The sequence below is a fragment of the Lichenostomus cassidix genome, chromosome 5 (genome assembly GCF_008360975.1).
Source record: "Lichenostomus cassidix isolate B80296 chromosome 5, HeHo_3.0, whole genome shotgun sequence".
Classification (NCBI taxonomy): Eukaryota; Metazoa; Chordata; class Aves; order Passeriformes; family Meliphagidae; genus Lichenostomus; species Lichenostomus cassidix.
The window spans coordinates 6,212,709-6,235,318 of record NC_139486.1 but is presented as its reverse complement, the minus strand read 5'-3'; the positions used below and the strand labels follow the sequence as shown (position 1 = coordinate 6,235,318).

Here is a 22,610-nt window from a genome sequence, read left to right as displayed (position 1 = left end):
GCACAAGAACCGAGTCCCTGAATGCTGTGCAAGAAAGGAGCTCTCCAGCCCCAAATCCGCCTTCTGCTGCCTCGCACCGAGAGAGGGAGGATTGCTGGTTCAGGCTGATGGCTTCAGGCCGGGCTGGCGGCATTTCACACCTTACCTTGCACTTGGCGTTTACCTTTTGCGGGCAAAGCGCTGCCGCCTTCCAGTGTGCCACACAAGCATTCCCGAGGGTTTCCCCCAAACCCAACCGCTGAGGGAAAAAAAACCCACAAACAAAACAATGTATAGACGCAAAACCAGGGCGTTTGGGGGGTTTCGGTGAGTTTGGCTCCGGGCAGAACTTCGCCGGGGATCAGCGAAGGAGGGATGCTCGGAGAGGCTCGGGGGATGCTCGGAGAAGCACGGGGGATGCTCGGCGAGGCGCGGTGCCTCCGCCAGCTCGCATCCCTCACCCTCTCCATCCCCCCCCGTCCCCGGCGAGCCCCCCCATCCCCTGCCATCCCCGGGCCGGCGGGGCGCGCGCGCAGGCGCAGGGGGGGCGGGCGCGGCGCTGGGTGCGCGGAGCGCGGCGCGGCCCCAGACCGCGCTGCAGCCGCCGCGGGGGCGCCACTACCATGAGCGGCCGCGGCCGCCCCTGCGCGACTCACGGGCACCGGGCGCTGCCGCCGCCGCCGGCCCCCCCCCGCCGCCGCCGCCGCCGCCGCTGCCGCCGCGCACCCCCGGCCCCCGAGCCCGGCGCTGCAGGATGCCGGGGGGCAAGAGAGGGCTGGTGGCACCGCAGAACACCTTCCTGGAGAACATCGTCCGGCGCTCCAGCGGTGAGATGCCCCTCCGTCCGTCCGTCCGTCCGTCCATCCATCCATCCATCCATCCATCCATCGATCCATCCATCCATCCGCCCGTCCATCCATCCCCCCGCGCCTCCGGCTTCTCGCCCCGGCGTTGCCACGCTGGTGGGTCCGTGCCAGAGCGGTGCCTTCAAGGAACGGGATCCGCTCATCCCCTCCGGAGCATCCCGTCGCGGTCCTTCCCCTGCCTCCCCGCGCTTCTTACATCGCTATCGCTACTGCCGATTCGAACCTTTTCCCCCTTTCTTTTTTAAATGAGAGACCCCCGACAATAAATTGTCATCCTCTCCGCTCATCGGGTCATTTTTTTCTTTCTTTTGTTCTTTAGTTTTGTAATAATTAGGACTCGCAACCGTTTCCATTCAGGGGGTTCAAAGTTTTTTGCAATTCTGTGACACTTTAAAGTCTGTGGCAAAGGTACCGGGAGAGCGGTGAGGGAGTGACTGTGGTTTGGATGATGGTAATCCTGTGGCTGAGCAAATGTGTAAAGAACTGTCTGCAGCTGGTCATTTACGGCTTCCCTGTTAGGTGAATATTTACAGGGCTCGTTCAGGACCGTGTGGCATCCAATTATTCCTTGCTGCTGGAGTTAATTTCACCCTTCCAGCCAGTGCAAAGCTCTGATCAAGAGCACTGTACACAGCTCCAATTAAAGTTATGATGTGTTTCCACTGTCCCTTTGGGTGTGCTGATGTAGATGCTGCTTTAAGCAAGTTCTGTGCTGGTTTACATTAATTTTTTAATGTAGTTTTTGCACTGGCACATAGCTACTGAGACATAGGAGTGTTTGCACAAAGGTAGGAGAGCTCAGCTTGGCATTTGCTAAAGGATAACTCCTTGGTCAGCTCAAGTTTAGGGCAACCCTGCCACGGGGAAGCACTGCTGTGCCAGTGTACACCTGGGGATGGCAGTGGGAAAGGTGGGCAGAGCAGAGCCTTGAGAAGAGTTACCATTAAGTATTAATCAAGACACCAATAGGGTGTGAAATCATGCTGAAAAGCGTTCCTTTCCACCTTTCCATATTGCACAGTCCTGGATGTACCTCACATTCATACCTGGTGTGCTGGCTTGGAGTTGATTTTGATGGCAGGTAGTGAATTAGTAATTCATGGATTTCCTCATGAGCAAGACCAGGATGAGGAGTTGGAATTTGTTTTAAAACGTTGCATGTTAAGATGGCAGCTTTGCATTGAGCCATCAACCATTTTTGGGGGGCTTCCTCCCTCTCATGTTGCCTCTGTGGTCGGCAGCTGACTCCCTGTCAAGCCCTGGAGCTGCACCACCTCCAATTGCTGCTTTCCCGCATTAGTGTATTTATTTCCCAGAATATTAAATGCAAGCTTAATTAATAGGCATTTATATAGCACTTTCCCTCTGACAGTTTCAAAGTGTTGGGTGGAATTTAATTACACTTTGCAGCTCCTTGTGGAAGAAGGCATAGAGTGGCTTTCTTAACCTTTTCTTCAAATTGGGGGCTTGGGGCTTCACAGTTGATTTCCCTAGGTCATGCAGCATGTCGGTGGCAGGGCTGGGAGCATGGTTTGGGAATGCCATGGTTTTGTATCGTGCTCTAATTAAATCACACGTCCTCCCTGGTGAAAGCTCAGCAAAGCTTTGAGGTATCAAAAATTGGAAAAGCTCAGAAGGCTTTTGAACATTATGCTTTAAGAGCACGAATCCCCTCCAGTTTTTAACCTGGTCTGATTTAGGAGCATAAATCATGCTGATCTGGTTATTCATTCTGCTTTCTCTCTGCCACTGATGATGTCTAAGCATGATGCTCGCTAGAGAGGCAAATCTTCCCTGTTGGACACAAAGAGGAAAGTAGATTGGGAATTTGTATTTAACTCATGTAAGTTGTCAGTGTTGTGAGCTGAAACATGATTTAGTTCTTATTTTTGTCATCCAGGACATAGCCTCATTTATCCTTTATAGAAATAGTAATTTTCCTTGGATTCAGCAAGGTTTAATCCAAACTTAATAGTATACAGTAGAGCAAATCTGGTTCAAGTATCTCCTGCCAGTGCTTGGTAGAAGACAAGGATTTGGTCTGCTGCCTGTCTGCTGGGTTTGTTTTTATACTTGGACTCACCAAGTTCCAAGGGATTTTTCATTCTCAATTTGGGGAATGGGATGAAGGAAATACTGATGGTTGTTTTTTAAAATACATCTTTAGCATCCTCCCCAAAAAAGCCTTTCTGTCACTCTTCCTGGTTCAGGAACATTCTCCTTTGAGATTCGTCACGTTTATGCAATCCCGTTGCACTTCTTGATCATAAATCTTTTCTTAACAACCAAGAGAAGGTTTGTAGATAGAGGTAATAACTTCTATTAGGCTATAGGTACTGCTGGAAAAAATCAGGCAGGTATTTCAGCAGATAGGCTCTTCAGGTGAAATGGAAGGAATGGCTTCAAAATGAAGTGTAGATGGAGACAAATTACTCAGAGTTACCAGAGATGAATCCTAATAACAAAATTTATAGACAAAATTGTAATAATTTAAAAATGTGGAAAGTCTGAACTGACAATGGGCGTAGTGGGAACACAGTGTGCAGCCTTGGTGTGGTGTCTAACCTGGCGTTAAAAGCAACCATATATTGAATTTTTGGCATTATTTGGGCACTTTCTCATTGGGAATGTTGTGAGCCCTTCTTTTTTACCCCACCTTTGGCTGCTCAGCAGGTTAAAATTGAGGGAGAAACGTTCACAGTGTGCAGCCATGAGCAAAGCACCAAGGAGCTGAGCAGAAACGAACGGGGTGGCTGTGAAACGGGGTGACTGTGGCTCTTTGCCTTCTGTGTTGGAGAGTGGGATAGCTGGGCTGCCCTGCTGGATGTCCCTCTCCCAGCCATTGTGTTTGGGAAGGATGGAGCAGCTGTCAAAGCGATGGAGATATCCCACAGTGCCGCTTTGCCCGCGGAATGTCGCTTTTGGACACAACTTTACACCGTGGAGCTTGTGAAGTGTTTTAGGTCAGCGCTGTCCTTTGGTGTTTGGGCAGCATCCCGGATTGCAGGTGCTTCCCAGAGCATTGGGTGGTGCATGGCAGCCTCTGCTTTGCAGGTTCTTTGCCCACACCCCAGCTGAGCTCCACTTGAGGAGAGCCAAAGCCCACAGGGAGCAGCAGAGTCTGTCCTCAGAGCTGCTGGGTTGGTAAAGGGAACAAGCCCTGAGGACACACAGACCTGTCTTCAGGGTAATCTCAGTGCACTCTCTGTAATCTTTTTTTTTTTTTTCTTCTTTTAAAGCACAGTGAAAATACATGGAGGTTTATCTGAGGCTCACAAAGATTGATACAATCTCACTCCAGCCTTGGCTGTGCCCTAGATCTTAAGAGCACCAGGTGTTTAGCTGAGCTGAAAGGTGTTTTGTGAGAGCACTGGGCTAAATCACGTTAAAGTGACTGCCTTTTACTGCCATTAGTATTTGGGACTTTTAATAAGGACCATCCTAAGGGCAATGTTCTCTCCCAAGATGTTCTCAGCAGTCTGTGCCCATTATTACTGATATTATTGTTTGCTTCATCAGTGCATTCAGAGCTCCTGCTGGTACTGACCTGTGCTCAGCATTGTGGAAGTGCAGAGGGTACAGAATTGGACAAATCTCTTGGTCAGGACTGGGATTCATGGACTCTCCCATGGACAGAGTCATCCATGGATTTGAGCCACACATGTCTGTCATATTCAAGCAGCAGAAGTATTAAGTATATGTTAATGGTATAATTTGCTTTTATGGTAGAGCATGAATTTGTGGAAAGGGTAACTCTGGGACTTGGCAGCAATCTGCAATAAAGACTGCTAGCAGTTTGGAAGAGAGGATGAATTTAGTGAAAAACTATATATAATCTTATCCCTATGGTAAGAGTCATCATTATTGGATATTGGTTGTGTTGCAATAACTCTTAGAAGCTTCCTCATGAACGTGGGTCTTTCACAAATGCATTTTGACACTGGGATGAAATCACAGCTCTGTAAGGCTTACATGGGAATTTCAGCATGAGTTTTAGTGAAGCCAGAATTTAATTCCTGTCCTTTTTCAGCTTTATGCCATGTTCCTAAAAAGCAGTTCCTTCACACAGACCTTTAAGCCCTGCTGGTTTGCTATGACTTTGGTGGGTGAAAGGATCAGTCCTGTTCCCAGGTGATGTTGTCAAGGCGGGTTACCTGGAAAGGTGTTGGGGGGGAAACAAGTGTCACATCTGTAGCAGTAAGACACCTTTTACATTTTCATTCCACTGGTATTACAGATAAAATAAGTGTCTCTTGTCTCTTCTGTTCTCACTGGCTCGTGGAGGATTCCTGTCTTACAGGCAGGGACGTGGGATGTGATCCATGTGGGCTTCTCTCCCCTACACTAAAACAAGCTGCATTTTCATCTGGCACCAATTAAATCACACATGCTGCGGAGAGAAAGTTCTTTAAAGCAAAGCACTTCCAGTTTACTGCATGTCTGTCACTTGGGATCCTCTGAGAAAAACGCAGAGCTCAGCAGTTCCCTAAATCCCTGCAGGATGCACTGTGGGGTGAAAGTTTCCCTCCTGCAGTTCAGCTCAGAAGTTACTGAAGGGATGACCAAGGAGCTCCTGTCATTAGGGCTTCCTTTGGCATTGGAAGGCGCAGAGTTCCTTCTGCAGTTCCCGTGGCTGCAGGGCGCTTGCTGACACGTAAATCAATGCAAAGTGGATTTTTACACTGACAAGCATTACTAGATGACATATGTGAGGAGTTCTCAATTGCAGACGCCCTGTTTTCCTTGCTTTTCAAGTGGGCTTGCCGAGCGCAGACGGATTAAGCATATCTGGCTGCTGCTGAAACTGGGGGAGTTCTGCATGGTCTAAAATGCTTATTTTTACTTAAAAAAAAAAAGGTTGTGGAAGCTCTGTGCCATTTTATTAATTTAGAAACTCAAAGGAAGCCGTATAGTTAACTAAAGGAAAAGCTGGATTTCCTTGAGATATGATCAGCTGCTTTGTGGTCTTATTTCTAATTGTGGGTCTGATCTCTTTTTTCCATTTCTTCTATTTCTTAAATGTCTTTAATTTCTTTCCTTTAACTTCCTTTCTTATGTTTATTTTCTTTCTTATATTTCTTGTCTTTCTTGTATTTCCTTCCTTTCTTGTATTTATTCCTCTATTGTTATTTTATTTCATTTTCTTCCCTTTTTTTTTCCTTTTTTTTTCCTTATCTTTCGTTATATGGCTGGTGGGATGAGGTGGTGACAGAAGTATCCTTTCCTTTTGGGGGAAGCTTGAGCGCTGCTGAGCATTTGCCACAAGAGGTCACTGCAAGAGTTGCTGCATTCCCAGGTTAATGTGGAAACCTGAGAGAAGGAAAAAAAATTGATTTTTTTCTTTTTCTTTCTTTTTTTTTTTTTTTTTTTTTTGAGGAAACATTCGAGTTTTCTTATTGCAGTTGGAAGGAGTATACAGCCAAAGAATAATGTCAGGAAGTGGAAATACATTTAATTAGCCTGTTTTACAGGGTGCTGTTTGGTGGGCGGTGAACTGGGATTTGAAGTTATTCTCTTGGATAGCTGAAGGAAATAGGATTTTCTGACTCGATAACATTAAATAATGGAAGATTTCGGAGTTGGAACTCTAATAATCTACTTTTCAGATAAAAAAAGAAGTATGATACTTGTTTAATGAGCACACTCAGGGGACTGGCTATTGTCAATGCTAAGCCCTTGGTATCCCAAGTGGCCAGGGATTGACTCCACACCGGGAGAGGCTCTGGGATCGCTCCTGTTGAAAGCTTTGCTTCATCCCCTGGCACAGAGAGGAGAGCACGGGAGATGCAGCCCATTTTCTGCCCAAACAGGTTTTTTTGGAGCAGCAGCCAGGCTCAGTGGAGCTGCAGCCAGGACTTGCTGCGGGCTCAGCGCTTGCAAGAGGAGCCCTGAGCCTGAACAGCTCCTGTACCACAATTTTCTCCTCTGGGAATGTGAAGGCAGCACTCTCATTTGTAAAAAGCTGGAAATCTGGATTCTGGTTGCTCCCTGAGGGTGCCTGTGTGCCTTGAGAGAGAGCTACAGCGTGCTCCAGTTTAAATTTAGTCTCAGCACATCGATGTTGTGTTCTGCATGGCTTTAATAGAGAGCAGATTCAGCAGTGGCATTTAGGTGATAAGCAGGATGGGTGAGGATTAGTTTAATTCTAGGATAAATGGGTGTGTGCAGGAGAAACTGTGATCAGAATTGTATGAAATGTCATTTTCCAGGTAATTTGTAGAGATACTATCTTATTGCCTTTTCCTGGGGTCAGGGATATTGGGCCACAGTAAAGGCAGGGGCTGTTTGTGAGCTTTCACATTTCAGGTGATTACAGTCAATTTTCTAAGTTTTCAGGAGGTAAATTTCAGGCAGACTCTAATTTTTCTTCTTGAGCTCGCTGGCTAAATTGCTGAAAGCTGCTGTGTTCCCAGCTGAGCGACTTACATGTGGATTTAATATTTCAGCCAGTGCTGGGTTATTTCTCTTCTGTTTTATTTGAGGAGCACGTTTTTGGGGCAGGAAATGGATCATTTCCTCATGGTCAATGTGGTGACACCTTGCTCTGCCTTTAGCCCTCATTGCATCTTCATAATAGGAATATTAAATAAAGACAACACTGGCACAGAAAGGTGACGTAAAGACTTAGTCCTTTGAGGGATTTTTTTTTCCAGGCAAGCAACACTTAATGTACTGGGTAAATTGGATGACACTGATGTTTTGCATGCTGTAGAGACACTGGGGAAATTATAGCTTTGTTAGAAAACAGCACAGTGGTTTTACAGACAGGAGTACAAAGTGCTGAGGTTTGTGTGCAGCCAACCCCAGAGCTGGAGGGCTGTTGGTGCCTGTTGAGGCAGACTGCAGAGGGCTGTGCCCTCCAGGAAGGCTTAGGATCTTCCTCTGTATTCCATGGGGATGCAGCACATCTTGAGCATGTGGTTGGAGTCACCACCGACCACACCAGGGATTGTCAGGGCCAAGACCTGCCCAGGAGAGCTAAGAAAATTTTAAAAATGAACTTTTTTAGTACACCCCTCCTGAGTACACACAGAGAGAGGATCACCACCACTTTTCCAAGATGCTCTTAACGAGTCTGCAGCAAGATGCTGACCCTGTGTAGTTATGAGGAGGATCAGCTGACGGTAGTTGGAGTGTTTTGGGGCTTTTATAAGGCAGCATTAGCAAAAAAAAGGGAAATTCCAGATGTTTCACAGACCCTGTGAGGTCTGGGCTGTGCTTGCTCTGCAGTGGAAGGGTGGTAGTTCTGAAGGACAGCTCTGGGTAAAGTTGTTAGGGTTAGGAATTTGTTCCTAGAGGGAAACGCTGCTTCTTTTTCTTATTATAATCATTGTTGTTACTTGTGTTCTGCTACTACTTCATTTTCTTTGCGACATCTTTTCAGTGGGGACTTTTCTAAAAAGGTCAGTTGCCTGTTTCCTCGAGACGAGATGGAATTCTTAAAAATGGTGATTTAAACAATTTTGGTTACAAGTGGCACCCAAGCATTCCTGAGAAAAGATGATTAGAGACAACATTTCTCACTTGGTTAGGCATATCTCCTGGAATGATTTAGCTGTTCTTGCTCTCCTGGCATTACATAACATGAATTTTACACTGCTTTGGGCATTTTGTTAGTTAAAAAAACTGCTTGCACACTGTGGTCTTTTTATTGTATTTTAATAGCAAACACAAGGCTCAGCACTCTGTTGAGTGCTAGCTGCTGCAAGATAGAGTCAGATTAAAGGCTTGCTGCTCTACAGCAGAGGCTGCCTTTATACAAAAGAGCCTTTTCACAAAATAGAAGCATGGCAACAGCAATTGCACTGCCTTTTAAAAAATTGTTTTCCTCAATTGTGTTTTCCAGCCTGAAGTTTTGCTGACTGTATGCCTCTAATACCCCATTTCCTTGCCATCAGTGTTAAACCTCGTGAATAGGAGAGTTATATTAGCTAATAAAAAGCCTGCTGCCTTCCTAAGAGGAATCTGGCAACTCTGAGACAGACAAGTCTGCTGGCAGAGCCTCCTTTCCTTGCAGGCACTGGTGTTTAGAGGTGTCTGGTCAGAGAATACTCAGTCCACAGATTTGTGATTTGGGCTCTCTACAGTGCATCAGAAAGGGGAATAGCTGGAGAAGATGCTTGGTGGAGGCAATGATATCAAGACAAGCTTAGAAATAATAAAAATCAACTTTTTATCTGTGAAGAAATGGGAAGTGGAAATGCACTTTCAGTGCATTGGAGAAACAAACCCAAGTAAGGATGAACACATCACCAGAGATTTCAGGATAATCATCATGTGAGTTTTGAAATTGGCTGCATGAATATGTTTTCAGAGTATGAGGTACCACACCATGGTCATCTGGATCCCAGTTTTCTGGGTTTCACCATATATTGGATCAGACCAGAGTCTGTCAGAGTTACTGTCCTGCTCTCAGCAGTGACCAGTGGGAAAGTTTCCAGCCTCTGTAGTAAAATACTTGTGAGACTGGGAGCTGCTGTATACAGAGAAAGAAGATTTTTCCTTTTTTGGGCCACAGCACAGATACTGCACAAGTTTTAGTTTCCAGCACCTTACAGCAGAATGTGAGCTGTATTTTCACACTGCTAGTCATAACTTTGGCTGTCCTTGGCAATCCCTGTTGTGGATTTTCAGTGAAGTCATGATATAATTAAAGTAAATTCATGTGTTCTGGTGTAGCTGCAGTGGCTGGATTCAGTGATGTCCAGTTATTGGTTGCTAAATTCCGTTAAGAAATCCATGTTATTGAGAACACCTCCAATATAACATATTCTTTCAAAAGATTTGCTTGCAGAATTTAGTTGTCTATTGGATCCAACAGGAATACAGCTGTGGAGATCCCAGTGCTGGTGTCCTTGCCATGCTCATCACTCTGCCATTTCCAGACCTTTTGTTGGCTCTTTTTCTTCTGAAGAAGGCACAAAACATGCCTTTTATCTGCTGAAGACTTGAGCAGGCAAGGAGAGGTTGCCTCTCCTCTGAAGGGAGTGGGAACATCTTCATTCTTGGCTGCCCTGTGGCAACTGGAGATGGAGAGAAAATGAGGTTTTTCCCAGCCCTTGTCTCTTACACCTGGTTCAAGCAGCCAGGTGGAAATTGCACAGAGTGGAATTTGCCATGGACTGATGGAAATTGTAACCAAAGACACAACTCTGGTGACCTTTCTTGCCAGGAAATCACGAATCTGAATTGTAGGAGTATGAAAGTCAGGCATGCAGGTGGATTTAGTCCAGGAGTGGCTGAGGATCCATCCTCAGGGGAGGAAGTGAAGAAATGGGCTTTCAGTGAGTAGTTCGTGGTGATATCCTGATTTTATAAGATTATGGTAAAAAAAAAGAAAGTTCTCTCCAAATATCCTGTCATCCAGAACAGAGTTTGGATTTTTACACCTCGGTAAGGACTGGCTCAGGTAGAGTTAAATCTGCCTGGAGCTTTGATCTGGAAAACCTGTAGAAATAGGAAAGAATTATTTGTGTCTTGGTTGAAGAAAATAACATGACTCCTGATAAAATATAGGGTAGGGAGTCCTGTGGATACCGAGATTTGGGCACACAACAAAACGCAAGGGTCAGACACTGACCTGTTCTTCCTTCAATTTTATCAAGTTGCTCAGAGAGCAGCAGCAGCAATGAAACGTGGATTCCTCTGGCTTTGTGCCCACAGTTGGATTTATTGGTCTCTGACAAGAGGTAAATGTTGATTCAAGATTTTCCTTCAGCTGGAACTGGACACACACACACACACAGATATTGGTAGTGGACCTGCAGTGCTGGGTTTGCAGTTGGGCTCAATCATCTGGGAGATCTTTTCCATCCTAAAAGGTTCTGTGATTCATATTCCTGAGCTGAGTATGGATGAAGAAGCTTTACTTGCTAAGGAGATTAGGGTAAAGAAAAGAAGTCAATTAAATGAAGGAAAACTCAAGGGGACAAAAGAAAACACTTTCTAATATCTGGTCAAGTCTCTAATATATATATTATGGATCTGATCTAATTTTAAAAATTAAAAATGCTAGTATCTACCAAGATATCTCTAGTGTCTTTTCTCCCCACAAATTTTATGGGATTTAAAGGAAAATACAAATCAAACCCACAACAATTTATCAATAGTTTGGCTTTATGTTTTGTCCTCTCCCAAGTTTCTTGTAGATTTGGTCAGTTTGGTGAATGCCTTATCAAGTATTTTGAGACCCTCAGGTGCAAAGAAGTATAAAATCCATAGAAGACAACCATTAAATGCTGTTTATCTGGCTGCACCACGTATCTTCTGCTGTGTACTCTGTGTCCTGAAACAGGGACGTGGTGGGAATACACAATGGAGTTTGTGTCTGTGGATGGGGAGGCTTTGCAGGAGGGTTATTTGCTCTTGGCCTGTGGCCCTCAGGGGAGCTCAGGGATGTGCAGAGCATCTCTGAGTGCAGCATCACCAGGCTGTGCCCTTTGTGTTGATAAGTGAGCAGAGTTTTGGCTGAGTATGAGTCTGTAAAGACAATCTTTACAAACCTGACCAGAGGACTTGCAGTCTTGGGTCGTTTCCCCGTGGAATGGGAAATTAAGAATTGGTGATGCTCTCACCCTCTCCAGCTTCTGGGGTGCGATGGTGATGGGGTGACAACCAGAGGGAGAGCCTGGTGGGTTTGTGGGGCTGGTGGTGTCTCCCCTTTTCCAGAGTGGAGGAGATGCAGCTGTGGGAGGAACATCAGCTCAGTGGGATGAGCTCCAGGGGTTTGGGATGTCCCCTGGGCTGGGCTGAGTCCCTGGTGCAGAAAGGGCTGTGGGAAGCCAGAGAGATTTTCTGTGATGCTCAGGCTTTGCCATGTGGCTCCTGCTGCTTTTAGCAAGGACACCATCCTGTGGGCAGGAAAGAAAATTTTTAAAGTTGGCATTGAGGCTTAAAGAATATTTGTGATGGATCCAAATGAATGCCTCGAGCTTAAAAGTGTTCGATTTCACAAAATCTGAACTTTCTATTTTCCCCACTGGTTGGCTTTTAAATATTTTAAAATCTGCTTTTCTGTGGAAAATCCAATAATCTCCAGATTATTTTTTTTCCTAAATTCATGCTTATAAAGAAGAAAATATAGAAATAATATTTTTAGTACATGTTTTTTATTCAATAGAATAGTATTTGTAGAATTGTACAATCTAGTCACAGTTATAGACACTCTGAGTAGGGCATGTGTAGCTCATGAAAACTCAGTGTCCCTTTTTTGTGAAAATGAATGTGTGCACCTGAATAAATGTCTGTCGTTGTCATAACCATTCTTTGGCTATTATGAGGAAAACTTGTAAAAATATCCTTATTTTTTCCCCACAAGAACTGCTGAGAGGAACATTTCCTATAATTTTTATACAGCAATGGTTAATAGTTATATTTTAATAGCTTTTTAGCACCAGAGAATGGGACCACTTAGTTCCAGAGCTGCAGTCAAAATGAAATTGAAAAGTAACAGTAAAAATAAAGAAAACACTGAAGATTACCATGGACTACAATTTGAGAACCTCTGCTAAGTGAGAATATTGTTTCTGGAAAAAAAATAGGAATGTTTATGGCTTCAATGAACATAAAATCCCTACAACATTGAGTTTAAGCAAAATGGGTGTTTCCTGTATTTGAAAATGCCTTGCTAAAAGCAGGGATGGAAGAATTGAACTATTTTAGGAGTAACTCATAATGTGCTGGTTCCAGTCCATTTGTATAAACTGTAGGCACCAACTGAAAAAAACAGATGATTGAAGTGATATTTTAACCAAGTTTCAGCCTCCTAGAAATACTCCCTGCCCATATTTTGTATTTACAGCAATGGGTGCATGTTATTAGGACATGCCAAACCCACCTATTTGTATTTTTAGTTGACTGCCACTAAAATTTGTAGAATAATAGAATGGTTTGGGTTGGAAGGGACTTGAAAGATCACCTTCCACTGGATCAGGTTGCTCAAAGCCCCATCCTACCTGGCCTGGAACAATTCCATGGATGAGGAATCCACAGCTTCCCTGGGTAACCTGTTCCAGTGCCTCAGCACCCTCATAGTAAAGCATTTCTTCCCAATATCTAATCTGAACCTGCCCTCTGTAATTTTGAAGTCATTCCCCCTTGTCCTACCACTCTGTGCCATTGTAAAAATTCCCTCTCCAGATCTCTGTTAGACCCTTTAGGTACCTGTTTTGCATTTTTTGAAGTCCCTTTTGCACTCATCAGCTCCCAGATGGTGCTAAATTCCAATGGGGCACTTGAAATCCACATTCCCAGGTGTGGTGTGGTGCATGGTGCACCATGAGATGTGGGAGTGCAACTCACCCTTCCCCAGCTGCTCCTGGCACTCTGTCCCTCATCCCAGGGATGCTGGCTGTGTCCTGCAAAACAGACTCGGACCTGCCAGAAGGGAAAAATCACTTATCTCATGTGAAAGAGTCATTATCGGCTTTGGGCGTGCATGTCAGTGTTTAAAACTCAGTTTGCAAGTTAATTTAATGTTGCTTTCAAGATATGTATAAAATAGAAATAAAACGTTGTCTTGCCCAGATGTTGTGAATAAATGAATGGTTTCTAAATTGTTAAAGCATTGGTGCTTATATCAGTATTTTGGGTATAAGAATCTACTTGCAATACCAGGAGTTATCCTATTTAATCCCAAATTCTTTTCAGATGTCTATTTGGATTTCAGTTCCATCTAAAGCTTCCCGATATCACAAATAATTTTGTGTCTACTGTCTAACACAAGGAGGATTTCATTGTACTTTGCCACTGACAACAGCCCTTTCTCTCTTTTTCTCTCTGTCCTTTCAGAATCCAGTTTTCTGTTGGGAAACGCCCAGATTGTGGACTGGCCTGTAGTTTATAGTAATGACGGATTTTGTAAACTCTCTGGGTACCACCGAGCTGACGTCATGCAGAAGAGCAGCACTTGCAGGTTTGCCAATTGCCTTTTTGCTGCCACTTGATGCACTTGAAAACGTTTAACCTGCTGGGGAGAATGGGTGAGGTTGTGGGAGAAAGGGCTGATGTAAGAAAGGCGTTGTTTTGTAGACACTGAAGTATTACAACAGGCTTTAAATAATGAAACTAACTATCCAGAACACGGTAAAGCATCTTGAAATTTATCCTGGCTAGTATTGGTGGGAATACACTCCAGCTGATGATCCAATAAAGGGAGTGGGGTTTTAGGTAATGTAGTTCAAAGGCACTTTTGCTGGATTGTTTTGAGTTCTGCTGTTTCTGCTATTCTGTAGCCCACGCTGGCCCCTGTTATTAAGCACACACAGAGCCCAGTAATGCACAAAGTGCATCTTTATTCCCAAGACAGTAATTAGGCTGCTGATATATTTACTCGAAGCATTGCAGCTTTATGGCTTTTTTCTTTTATTGGTGGTCTTTCAGGAGTGAGCAGCTGTGATTTGTGGCTGTAGGTGCATCTGCACTGTGTCTGCTGCATCCTTTAAAAAGAGATGCTTTGGGGCAGGATTGGCTCCCTGATGTGTGTGAATGTGTGTGAGCAAAGCAGACGAGGGGCAGAGGCAAGGAGAGAGGGCTGAGATACAAGTTTGTGTAGGTTTTCCCTTTCTGCCTTCAGGGAGCAACCAGCTCCAGGCACTGGGGGCAGAGGATGGAATATCTGGAAGTGCTCAAGGCTGGATGGGGCTTGGAGCAACCTGGCCTAGTGGAAGGTGTTCCTGCCTATGGCAGGGGGTTTGGAGCTAGGTGTTCTTTAAGGTGCCTTCCAGCCCAAAACATTGTGTGATTCTGTGATCTGTAGTGATAAATTTTGGGAGATAGGTGCTGCCACACACTGATGATCAGCTGATGCTTCAGCTGGCAGGAGCAGGGCAATGGCAGTCATTGCTTTCTCCAGAAGGCAACATGCACTGGTGTGGTCACTGCTCTGATCTGCAGGGATGAGGAGGAAGTGAGATCCAGGATTGCTCTGTGCAGCCAAATGTCCTCTAAAGGGCGAAAGGCAGGAGAAGGGCACATGCTGCTGAAATGAAATATTCATTCACACAGTAGCAACACAGTCAATACACTCTGTGGGGCTGGAGGAAACAGCCTTATCACAGCTGCTCTGGAGATACACAGACACCTTCCCCTTTGCTCTGCCATCCTGTGTATTGAACTGTCTATGTTTGCTGCAAGCCAGCACTTTTATAGCCTGTGCACAGTACAATAATTGCAAATACAGGATAGGATTGTAGGAAATTGTTGAGGAAGTGAAGGTTTAGCAATATGTGTCTGATAAACTGAGGGGACCAAAAGATTTTTTCCATCTTGCTGCTTATTTTGAATGTGATAATCTCCTGGAACCATTTATAAATTTATAAGGATCCTGTTTTGACCACATACAAAAAGGTCATTCAGGTGAATCGTAAAAATCAAGGAGGAATTACTCTGGAAAATGGAATTGGTAGCAAAGATTCTTTGTTTCTTTCATCTTCATTCTAGACATCCATCTCTGGGTTTTGGGGAGCCTTCTCTACACTCAAAGCATGACCAACACTGCTGTGTCTGGCTCTTGCACAGGTTGAATGGGGCTTTGAACAACCTGGTCTGGTGGAAAGTGTCCCTGCCCATGGCAGGGGGTTGGAAATGGGTGATCTGTAAAGTCCCTTCCAACCCAAACCATTCAGGGATTCCATGAGTTACATCAGCAGTGTGATGTTTCTTGCTTGTTAGGAGACAATGCAGTTTTTTCAGCTCAAGTGAGAGCTGTTCAGATTTTCATCATGGTTGACATGGAACATGCAGCCTTGCAGAGCAGCTGGAGCTGCACTCTGATGAGAGATATGGAGATGATTGGTCTTAAAGGCCAGTGGTGCCTGCTTAGGCTACTCAGCAGAATGTCATTGGAGTGGTTTTTTGATATCTGGGGCTATCTTTTATAGTATTTTCTGAGTCAGGCTCCCAGTCCCGTTTTGCTATGTTATGCCCAGATTATTTTACATTATATATAAAATTTTCTTCATATGCTATGTTCTCTTTGCTGCTCTAAAACAAGTGCTTTGGGATAAAAGTGCTGTGGTGCCACACACTTATTGCAGGTTTTGAAAGCTCTGCTTTTCAGTGCCAAAAATCCAACCAAAATAAATATACAGATACAAACAATGTAAATCTAGCTCCTGATTCAAGTTTTTTTATTACTGATCATGAGTGTGGTAAAGGACAATTTATAAATATTGCAATGTTTGGCCAGTTTGCCTCAGCGTATCTGTGCCTCAAAATCATCTTTCAGCCATTGTTTTCTCCTGGTGGTTCAGTGAATATTCACTGTAGTCTCTTTCCCACCCCATCCCCTACACTGGGACTGTTCATCTGTCATGTAGGTGTGGCACTTACAGACATGGTTTAGTGATGGACTTGGCAGTGTTGTGTTAACAGTTGGATTCAATGATTTTAAAGGTCTTTCCCAGCCTAAACAATTCTGTGATACTGTGATTTTAAGTCTCAGATGGTCTTGCCTGATACAGATCACAGGGAGGGGTGGATCAACTGAAGGCACTGGAGGTGTGAGAGGTTTTTGTTCCAGCTCAGGCAATGAGTTAGTCCTGTGACAAGCTGGTAATTCCTTTGATTTTGCACTTCTCTCATCTTTTTAATCGGCAACAATATGCCCACTGGCAGGAAAATCACTTAGAAATCTCTCAGTGCAAGTGCCACTCTCCTTAGTTTCAGAGGTGCAATATAAAAAGCACATTGTACATAGGAGTCAGGCTATACTGGGTGATGAGGGTTGATACACACTCTTTCTGAGCTCACATGGCATCCAAAATTGCAAGGGTACCTTGGGCTGATATACAGAATAATTGGTATAAGTGAGTGTTAAAATGCATAGGAATTTTAGGTGGAAGAACTTGTTTTCTAGTGAAGCATTGCTGTACCAGGTGAAAGCAAGCTGACAGTCCAGGAGGAACGGGACATCTGTGGCTGAGATACCTCTAACCTCCATTTAACCCAAAATCACTGCCTGTAGGTGCATCAGAGGTCAGCCAACATCCAGGAAAACCACTGGTTCCATGCCCTTGTCCACAGACATGACTGTGTGTGTCTTCATGAACACACTGAGAGAATAAACAGCTGTAAAACACTAAAATGCAGTTTTAAGTTGCAAGTAATATCAGTGTTTTCTAAAAATTGCTGATCAGTTAAGCTCTGTGATTTCATTGTGCCTTTGGGAGAGCAGGAACCCTTTAGTGGACCTACCCTGGCATTTGACACTTGGCTTCACTCCAGGCTTTGCCTTTCCTTGCACATGAGATTTTCCCAGCCACTGTTCCCACTGAAACACTTGGTCAGCATCTCTGCTCAACTTTATTTTGATTTATTGCCCTTACAAGTGGGATTAAAAAAAGGTCTGCTGGGGAAATCCTGGCTCCAGTGAAGCTAATGGCAAAATTCTCACTGTGCTCAAAGAAATGGGATAATGCATGGTGGGTACAGGATGCTGGACTTAAAAAAAGTTATATTTGGTGCTGGGATTGCACCTCTGTGGCCTGATTTTTGTGTGTCCTTGCAGTGTCAAAGCTGTGCAGAGAAACCACGGAGCTGCACCTCAGGAATGGTGTCTGCTCTCCACCCTGCAGAGTTCTGAAGCTATTGATGTATATCTGTATTTGCTGTTCCTCCTGGGTGGATGTTTGTCTCTTGTAATTGATGCCCTGAATGCTTCTGGATGGAGAGAGCTGTAAACCTTCACTTTTCCTCTGTCCTGGATAATTCCTCTCAAGCAGCTGTTTCTGCCCTGCAAACCCAGACCTGCTCTGGTGCTGCTGCTCTGCATCCTGACAAAGGACAGAGGAGCACAATGTGAAGCTTTAACGAGGCTTTTCTGTGCCAAGAGATGCTTTAAGGGGGAGGAGGGAGCCAGGCATCTTAAATGACAACTGGTCTGTTTTAGAGGTGGAGAAAATATCTAAGATTGTGCCTCTCTCTGTATATTTCAGCAAGTCTTGCTTCTCTTTGATAAGTGTGTTTTCTATGTAGTAAGATTCCCAGTAGCAGAGTGGTTTTGATATTTATGTCTTGTACAGTTTGCATTCAAGGCATTTGACAAGCACTAAATAACAAAAAGAAAATATGAGGCAGAAAAAGACAGAGTGGTTGACTGAAGAAGTAGGAGTCCCTCCCTGTGCACAAAATAGGACAGACTAAATTAAATTAAACTTGTGATTTTTGATAAGCAAAATTCTTATATAACTCGTTCAGTGAAAGGCTCTGAGGCTCCTTTGGTGCTGTTAAAAATTCTTTTCTGAATAACATTTTTATTGTTCCAGGAGCCTTTAAAATGTCTTTTTATGTGTGAATATAACATGAGATTTGAGCATTACAGGTTTACTACAACAATAAGCTGCCTGTAATTTAAAACATAAAGTTGATTGATCATGTTCTGCAGCACTAACTGGTATCGTCCACCTCTCATCATCAAGTAGGATTTGTCATTTTAACACTAATTAATGATGACTTTCTGTATTATAAGTCATGTAAAATCAAGCTCTTCAACAAATTCTTGCTATTTTTTCCTTCAGGACTATGAGAAACATTGTTTTAAGTGTCAAGAAAACAAAAAAGAGATGCATCAGTGCATTAAAAAAGGCATAGATTAAAAAAAAAAATCCAAGCTCTTTCTGTTGTCATCTCATGTATAAATGTATAAAAGGTTATCAGCTGAAATGGGGAAAGAAAGGCAGGTCATTTGAAAATGAGCAGTAAGCTATGTTTTGCATCTCCTCAAGTCAGCTGTGCATGTTAATGATGATCAGCTCATTAATGAAGCCTTGTGCCTGGGTAACACCATTTCCTGACATCAGCTGCTGGAGTGGCACCTCCTGTGCTGTGCTGTCCCAAAGGTGACAACTCTGCCATGGCAGTTGTAGAATCAGAACCATTCATGTTGGGAAAGACCTCTGAGATCATTGAGACCAAACATCAACCCAACCCAACCTTTACCATGCTCCCAAGGACCACATCTCCGTGGTTTTTGAACTCTTCCAGGGGTGCTGATTCCATAGCATCCCTGGGCAGCCTCTTCTAGTGCCTGACCACCCTTCCAGTGATACTTTTCCTAATTTCTAATCTAATCTAATCAATAGCTGTTTCTGTGTTACCGTTGACGAGGCACCTGTAGTGACATCCAGGTGTTGCAGCCACTCTGATGCCTCCAGCACCTTGTTGTGGGAGCTCCACTGCCTCCTGGCCTGGCTGGGAAAAGAAAAGATTCATGGTCTGGCCTTCATTGAGTACTTTAATGCTTGCTGAGCCACTAACCACTATGTTGTTTTATTGTTTCTTTCAGAGCAGTAGACATAAAATAAATGTTTATTGAACCTTTGGAGGTCTGTTGATCAATAAGAGAAGCTGCACTGAAACCACAGAGGCGCTGATAGCTTTTCCCTTTCATATTCTCAGGGTTGTCTCTTGTAGGTTTCGGCTGAGGCTCAAACTGTTTGTGAACAAAGAGAATGGGGAGGAAAAAAAAAAAGTCTGATCAATTAAAAGTATATTCATCCAAGTGTCTGAAAGCTTTTATCTGATGTTCCATTTTCTTTCAGTTCTGTAATTGGGAATTTGCACAGAGAAGCCTTCACTTATTTTTAATCCAGGGGAGAATGACAATAAAAGCCTGGCTGTTTCCTTACAAAGGCTTTCAAAAGTAAGGTCAGGGGGTTGGGTTTGCTTACACCAGCTGGAGGTCTGACCTGGAAAAGAATGCGAAGATGAGATGGTCAAGTGGCAAGAAATAGCAGAGTTAAAATTACATTTTTATATTCTCAGCCTGGAGAGGGCTGAGTCTCCAAAAGCTTTTTAGTATTTTCCACTGAACTATTAAAGAAATGCAGTATACAGTAGGGAAAATGAGGATGAATTTGCTTGTTTGGTAGTAGTGCAGACATAACTACACATCACAGTCATTGCTGCTCCTCACTGCTTAAATCCTACCTCTATTTGTATTGGTATTTAGTAAAAGAATTCCCATTATCTCATTGTCCCAAATGCATCTTGACAAGATTAGATTTGCAGCCATGGGTTCAGCCAACAGCCTTTACCTGTAGTAGCTTACATTCCTCCTCCAGAAGGATTTCCAGGAGGATTGAACAAAATTTGGGAGATTTTAGAGGTCTTGTTCGATTTTCTCTGTTTTGACAGCAATACTACATGGCCTGCAGCTGTGGTGATAATGGTTTCATAAGCTGTCAGCTCTTCTTCTAACCATATATCCTTAAAGATATACTCAGTAAAGCACTTAATGAAGCATTATGGTGGATTTATTGGCAGTCATTTACAGGAAGAAGATGGTCATGGTTACACACTATTGCAGGTGTCCTTGTGACACTCTAAATATTTAAATGGATTGTAAATCACAATTAAACCTTGGTAAATGGCAGTTTAGAGCATCTCCAATGCTTTTGCTGTTTAACGTGACAGTAATAAGTTGTTGCTTGCCAAGGAGAAAAGAAAAACCTTATTTCTTTTGCAGTTTTATGTATGGTGAATTGACAGACAAGAAGACCATTGAAAAAGTCAGACAGACTTTCGACAACTATGAGTCAAACTGCTTCGAGATCCTCCTCTACAAGAAAAACAGTATGTATGCATTTGTGTGTGGTGCTGGGAGTGATAAAGCATATTTAAAGCATGTAATTGACTGAAATAAATTTTCATTCTGACATATGGGTAAATTTCGGGCAAGATTTGCAGAAGAAACAGGTATTTTGGTTGCCACAGCTCAAGAAGGGAGTTCTCTTTTCAGGCCAAGCATTCAGATTGCCAAGAATAGTAGTTGTTGCCTGCTGCCTCTAGTCTGACTCCTTCTTTCAAAAATATATTTAGTTTTGAGGATTGTTTCCCTGAAGAGAAACTGACTGGGTTAGGTGGAAAGAAATCCTGAATGAGGTTCCCCCTCATCCCTCAGGGAACTCCCCCATGTCTCCACAAGTGAGAACCCAAGCCCTGCTTGCTGTGAGCTGCTGCTCCCGGCAGTGTCAATGCCTCTGTGCTCTGTAAACCACCATGAATGAGCTCTGGGAGAGCACTAAGCCTGGCACATAGCCCAGGGACTAGCTGGAAAACCAGGGACTTCCATAGCTTAATGAGATGCAGGGCCTGTGTTCCTTCTTCTTGGTGGCACAGGGTTGGCAGGAAGTTGCCAGAACCAGAGATTTCCCTCATTTTGTCTTAACTGTGAGCCAGTCCAGTTGTGTTTTCTGTCCTGGGCAGTGCTGGCTTATGGACCTTAGAGCACATTCTGAGCACAACCCACACTGGACTTGTGCAGGGTGGACAGTTCTGCTGAGCTGGTGGCTGCAATTCCTGTTGTTGTCAATGGGAATGAAGAGTCTTCTCCACTAGCACAGACCATCTTCCTGAGATGGAAAGCCAAAACTCAGATTCAGTGTGCTCCAGAAAATCTGGTTCCTCTACTCTGAGCAGAATGGGTCCAGCTGACTGGGTTGGTGGCCAAGAGCAATCCAAGACCAATCCTGATGGAGATGTTTTCTTCAGTTTGGCTCTCAGTGCCCTGCACAGGGTGAGGTACTGTGGGGCTGGGGAGCTTTTCCCCTGGTTCACCTGCCTGGAGCCCAGAATCTGAGGCCGTGCTTCCCCCTGGGTGGACTTTGGTGCTGGCTGAGATTGCCAAGCTGAAGCTGGAAGTTTTCCCTGCATGCTGTGGTGGAGGGAAGGGAATGTCGTCCCTCAATAAAGAGCTCACTGTGCCTGACTCCCCCATTTCACTGCAAACTCACCTAAACCATTCATGATATTAAAGGGAGCATCCTGAGCACCTCCTCTTATGCTTTACCTCTGTTTTCCCTTTTTAGACTAAATCTTCCCGTTTGGGCACTAAAATAGCAGGAAATACCTTTAGAATTCTCCAGTTATGCCTGCATCAAGGTGTTTTAGCCAATATGTTAATTAAAGAAAGAAGCCAGAGCAGCTCTGAAGTCCAGCTGTTCCTGCAGGTGCCCAGGGGAGCTCTCCAAACAACCTCCTTTTGGTTCCTAAGCATATGGATGTGTCTGTTCTTTGGATTTTCTGCTTCTCTTCCCGTTTCCTGTGCAGGTCACCTGGATGCCCCCTTGAGTCAGGGGAATTTCCTGGGACAGTCCCATCTTTGCTGGTGGTGGTGCCCAGCACTGCCATGCTCCATGGATGGGTGATTTCCAAAGGGGATCCCAGAGATCCTGTGCTCTCCCCAGCCCTGGCTTCTCTTACTAAATGCTGGGTCAAGTGCTGCTCTAGAATGGGGCAGTCCTGAAATAAATTTCCTTATGTTTTATTTAAGTATAGAAAGAGGAACATCTTGTTTTGGTAACTTTCTTGTAACAAGGCAGACACTTTGTGCTTTGAGTTGTGGATTGTCTGCTGGAGCTTGATGATGCTTCAGAGATTTATTGAGCTGCAGTTGTCTTAATAAAATCTTCACCTTTGCCCAGATCTCCAAGCCTGCACTTTCCATAAATTACGCAGGATTACAGAAGGACTTCATGGAAAATTACTCAATATTTCTCTCTGGGCTTGACTCACTTCCCATCCATAACATCTGTTGTCAGTTTTCTTCTCCATCACCTGCAGCCCAGAACCTCAGCCTCTCACTGATGCTAACAGGCTCCCCTCTTGGCTCTAGCTCAGCAGCTGGTGTGCTCAGGGTTTGCTTCCATCTGTCACACTCTGAGCCTTGTGGTCCTTCAAGACACTGCCTGCTTATCCCCCAGGCTGAATTTTACAGCAGAGGAAGAAATAAAGATTAGGTATCTGCTGGTATGAATGTATTTCTGC

The 22,610-nt window shown here is 44.2% G+C and overlaps 1 protein-coding gene across 1 annotated transcript in view; it reads left to right on the top strand.

Moving 5' to 3' along the window:
* The first annotated feature begins 674 nt into the window (after window positions 1–674).
* The window catches only part of KCNH5 (potassium voltage-gated channel subfamily H member 5), a 155,320-nt gene continuing 133,384 nt past the window's right edge, over window positions 675–22,610 (top strand). Inside the window, exons 1-3 of the mRNA XM_085061131.1 lie at window positions 675–806; window positions 13,635–13,758; window positions 20,311–20,417. Coding sequence (XP_084917257.1) covers window positions 734–806; window positions 13,635–13,758; window positions 20,311–20,417 — 304 coding nt within the window. The 5' untranslated portion in view covers window positions 675–733. The remainder of the gene's footprint in view (window positions 807–13,634; window positions 13,759–20,310; window positions 20,418–22,610) is intronic.